The sequence below is a fragment of the Psittacula echo genome (genome assembly GCF_963264785.1).
Source record: "Psittacula echo genome assembly, chromosome: 24".
Lineage (NCBI taxonomy): Eukaryota > Metazoa > Chordata > Aves > Psittaciformes > Psittacidae > Psittacula > Psittacula echo.
Genome location: NC_137759.1, coordinates 6,092,188 through 6,096,646, shown reverse-complemented (window position 1 = coordinate 6,096,646; position 4,459 = coordinate 6,092,188). Strand labels below are relative to the sequence as shown.

At 61.5% G+C, this 4,459-nt stretch overlaps 1 protein-coding gene across 4 annotated transcripts; it reads left to right on the top strand.

The window, feature by feature from the left end:
• The first annotated feature begins 176 nt into the window (after positions 1–176).
• Positions 177–4,268, top strand: GAMT (guanidinoacetate N-methyltransferase). 4 transcript variants are annotated; one of them, XM_080633800.1, is made up of 6 exons: positions 177–860; positions 1,439–1,584; positions 1,664–1,727; positions 2,594–2,661; positions 2,969–3,079; positions 3,431–4,268. In XM_080633800.1, the coding sequence occupies exons 1-6, from the start codon at positions 677–679 to the stop codon at positions 3,569–3,571; spliced, it is 714 nt and encodes a 237-aa protein (XP_080489926.1). In that variant the 5' UTR covers positions 177–676; the 3' UTR covers positions 3,572–4,268. The 4 variants fall into 4 exon arrangements, 3 of the variants coding, with proteins under 3 accessions (XP_080489926.1, XP_080489924.1, XP_080489925.1); XR_013958443.1 differs by having other exon boundaries at positions 1,664–2,661; positions 2,969–3,574; XM_080633799.1 differs by lacking the exon at positions 177–860 and having other exon boundaries at positions 1,500–1,584; positions 1,664–2,661.
• Positions 4,269–4,459: the final 191 nt, after the last annotated feature.

Sequence of the window (4,459 nt, the reverse complement as noted above, 5' to 3'; positions counted from 1 at the left end):
GCGCTCCCGAGCTGCGCAACGGCCGCCCCCGGCCGGGCCCCCCCCCACTGCGCGCTCGCGCTCCCTCAGCGCCGCCAACCGCCGCTGCGCGCGCACCTGCCCCCTCGCTACGGGGTCTCCGGGGCCGCGCCCAGGGAAGGGCGGGGCTGAGCGGGACGCGCGGGGACCGACGGGAAGGGCAGTCCGCCCCGCAGGACGTGCGGGCCGCGGCGCTCCGCAGGGTCCTGGCGCCCGCCTCCAGCCCTCCGGGACCGGCCCTTCCTCCCCATGCGGTGCAGGCGGGGCTCGGGGTCACCCCGCGTGGGGCATGGAGGAGCGTGGAGCGCGGCCCCCTGCACCTCCCGCAGGGAAAAGCCGTTCCTCCGTGTCCCCCGGCTGCACGGGTCCAGCCCAGCCCTGTCACGTAGCGGTGCTGGGCCGTTCCGCTCCGGCCATGCACAGTGCGGTGCCACCAGGAGCGGGGCCGTGCCCCTGCCCGCCCCACCGGCCGCCTGGCCCCCAGCTCTCGATAAGGGAACCGTTTCCCCCGGGAGGGCCCCAGCCCGCTGTGCACACTCAGCACTTCTCCAGCCCTGGCTATTTAAAGCCGGCCGGGAGCCAGCGGCCCCTTTCCCTCCCCCAGCACCGCTGAGTCCAGCGAGCGGCTTTTCGTCCCCGCAGCGGTAACGGCACGGCCATGAGCGCCCGGGCAGCGGCGGGACCGATCTTCACGGAGGGCGAGGACTGCCGGGCAGCCTGGCGGGACGCGGTGGCCGGCTACGATGCGCCCGATGCTCACCTAGAGATCCTGGGGAAGCCGGTGATGGAGCGCTGGGAGACCCCCTACATGCACTCGCTGGCGGCCGTGGCTGCGTCGAGGGGTAATGGGGGGCTCAGGGTCATGCCATGGGGTGGAGCTCGGGCGTGGGGAATGGGGCAGCCTCCCCGTGAGTGAACAATGGGGGGGGTGTGTTGCTGCCGGAGGACCCCACTGCGTGCACCCCGCTTGCCGCCGGTGCTCCCCATGCAGTGACAGCAGGAGCCGGGCCACGGTGGCACTTGTGCTCTCGTGTCAGGATGACACATTCCCGAACGGGGATGGGTCTGGGGGTGCGGGCGCAGCACAGCCCTGCTCTGTCCTGCTGCTTTTTGGGCTGCTCTTCTGCTGGTCTAGGGAAGGCTTTGACAAGGGGTTGCTTGTCCCCACTGCAGCCACTCGGGGGGGTTCAGTGGGGGCAAAGGGTTGCTGCAGGGTGTAGCTGGAGAGGCAGTGGGTGATGTGGGCATGGGGCTGCTCCTGGCTTCTCACCCCGGTGCAGGCAGCACTGTGTTCACTGGGCCTGTGCTGACCGCCCAGTGTCCCTGTGCAGGCACAGCCCTCTTAGAACCATAGAATCACAGAACCAACTGGGTTGAAAAAGACCTTCAAGATCCCAAAGTCCAACGATCTTATCCCCAGGCGGCCGCGTGCTGGAAGTGGGCTTCGGCATGGCCATCGCTGCCACCAAGGTGCAGGAGTTCAACATCGAGGAGCACTGGATCATCGAGTGCAATGAGGGGGTTTTCCGACGGCTGGAGGAATGGGCCCGGATGCAGCCCCACAAGGTCTGGGGGGGCTGTGCCAGTGCACGGTGCTGGTGGGTGCCAGGCGCTGGGCCTCACTGCGCTGCCCTCCCACCTGCAGGTTGTACCCATGAAGGGGCTGTGGGAGGACGTGGCACCAACACTGCCAGATGGGCACTTCAGTGGTGAGACACCCGAAGCCGGGCCTGTGGGACTGGAGGGAGGTCATAGAAACATAGAATGGTTTGGGTTGGAAAGGACCTTAAGATCATCCAGGTCCAACTCTCCCTGCCATGGGCAAGGATGCCTCACACTAAACCATGGCACCCAAGGCTCTGTCCAACCTGAACACTGCCAGGGATGGGGCAGCCTGTGCCAGCGCCTCAGTACCCTCACAGTAAAGAACTTCTGCCTAAAATCTAACCTGAACTTCCCCTGTTCCAGTTCGAACCCATCACCCCTTGTCCTATCACTACAATCCCTAATGAAGAGTTCCTCTCCAGCATCCTTGTAGCGCCCTTCAGACACTGGAAGCTGCTCTGAGCTCTCCATGCAGCTTCTCTTCTCGAGGCTGAACAGCCCCAATGTTCTCAGCCTGGCTCCATACAGGAGATGCTCCAATCCCTGACCATCCTCATGGCCTCCTCTGGACTTGCTCCAACAGCTCCATGTCCTTATGTTGAAGACACCAGCACTGCATACAGGCTGCAGGGGGGTCTCACAAGAGCAGAGCAGAGGGGCAGGATCCCCTCCTTGGACCCCGCAGCAGAGCCTGGGAGCAGTGAGACAGGGCCCCAAGGCAGAAGGGTCCCTGCACATTGCTGCACCATGGGCAGGGGGAGGCAGGGTGAGCACCCATCCCGGCTCGCTCCCACCATGGGCTGCATGGGTGTCCCTTGTCACTGCCTTGGGGGGGCCAGAGGTAGGGGTGCAAATTTAAATAAGAAAAAAGAACAGGCCAGGAAGGGGGAATCTTCTCCCCGGCATGAGCCTCACCGGCGCCTTGCTGGCCTCTCCTGGCTAATGGACGGTCTCCGGTGTTTCCGGGCAGGGATCCTGTATGACACCTACCCACTGTCGGAGGAGACCTGGCACACGCATCAGTTCACCTTCATCAAGGTAACGCGGTGGGGTGCAGCTGCCCTGTGCAAGGGGCCAGAGTTCCCGGCATGGCTGGGTCTGAGGGAGATTTGTGAGCTCAGGAGCCAAAGTCAGAGCCGGGTTTTGGTCCGCAGCCCCCTCCCTACCCTCTGGGAAAACCTCAAAGGCCCCAACACGATGGTGGCATTGGCAGCACTTTTGTGGGGGAGCAGCAGGAGGGTGCAGAGGGCTGGGGCAGTGTCTGGCTCTGCAGGGAGAAGAGAGCTTGGAGGGGTGTAAGGTGGGAGCTGAGTGCTGAGCCAGCACCTCTCCATCCCCACTGCAGGACCATGCCTTCCGCTTGCTGCAGCCTGGAGGGGTCCTCACCTACTGCAACCTGACCTCCTGGGGGGAGCTGCTGAAGACCAAGTACACCAACATTGAGATGATGTTTGAGGTGAGTGTTGTTCCTTGGGCTGGGGAGGGCCTGGCACCCCCAGCCCAACCCAGGGTCCCAAAGCTGCCCTATCAGGCTGTGCACCTCCTGCATCCCCGAGCACATGGCTGACACTGTGGACATGGAGCAGCACAAGAGCCCTCCAGCCGCTTAGCTCCTCCAGCCAGGGCTTAGCAGGGAACATTGAGGGAAGGTCAGCAGTTTTTTGCCCACAGCAGCCCAAGATGGGGCTCCCTGCACTGACTGCTTGTACTGTCCTGTGTCCGCACAGGCTGGGGCTCAGTAGCATCTCCACGTGCATCTGGGCAGCTCAAACCATTGCCTGCTCCTTCCCACCCTCCTCTCTCACAGGAGACCCAATTAGGGCACCTGTTGGAGGCCGGGTTCAAGAAGGAGAACATCAGCACAACAGTGATGGACCTGGTCTCCCCCAAGGACTGCAGGTACTACTCCTTCCACAAGATGATCACCCCCACCATTGTTAAGCACTGAGGGTGCTGCCAGCGTGGCACCATCCCTTGGGGCTGCCCTGAAGCCACAGGAAGCAAACACTGAGGAAAGGAGACTGATGATGCACACTTCCGAGGAGGAAAGAAGCTCTTACCTCCTTTGATGCTGAGAAGATTGAAGCTGATTTATGTGGAGGCAGGAGGTGGCTGGAGGCTTAGGATGGAAGTCCTGGGTCTCTAGGGAACCTTCTGGAAAAAAAGGCTCCCTGCCCCACCGTGGATGTCACCCAGCGTGAAGCCCTTGCCCTGGAGGGGCCTCTGGGCTCTGCAGAGCGAAGTCCCACCCAGTATCCAGGCATCCATCCCAAGGGCTGGGGTTTGCCACTCAAGACTCAGACCTCCTTGATGAATACCTCAATGAAGCTGTAATCCCAGAGCGTGGTGCAGAGCCTTTGGCCAAAGGGCTTCAAGGACAAGACGTTCATCCTCTGAAACCTGGATCATTTTTAGAAATCCCTGGTGGCCAAACGACCTGAACCAGGCAGAAGCAGGAATCTGGGGTGGCCAGGGGTGCTTTGGCTGCTCCTGCAGCAGCTCCCTGCTGGTTTTCCCAGTACTTCTGGCTGAAGCCCACTGCAGCGAGTTCTGATCCCCACAACCTCCTTGCAGTTCAACAGTGCGTGAATGACGTCTCCTCTCTCTACCCAGAAGGGATAAAATCCATTAAAGAACCCAACTGAAATCCACCACTGCTGATTCAGAGCGAATTATTTGTCTTTCAAAAGCGTGTGTGTAATTCTGCTGTGACTGCTCCTTGTCCCAGGCCACATCCAGCACCAAAACCTGCCAGGTTTTACCTCCATTCCTCCTGTGCCAAGGAGTGCTGCAGTCACATTTTTAGCATTAATATTTTGCTTAACGTTACAGAAAT

Excerpts from the sequence above, each read along its gene's own strand:
- GAMT (XM_080633798.1), top strand. The coding sequence starts at position 2,155 with ATGCTCCAATCCCTGACCATCCTCATGGCCTCCTCTGGACTTGCTCCA. Across the intron at positions 2,662-2,968 it reads ATCAGTTCACCTTCATCAAG|GACCATGCCTTCCGCTTGCT; the intron begins GTAACGCGGTGG and ends TCCCCACTGCAG. Across the intron at positions 3,080-3,430 it reads ACATTGAGATGATGTTTGAG|GAGACCCAATTAGGGCACCT; the intron begins GTGAGTGTTGTT and ends CCTCTCTCACAG.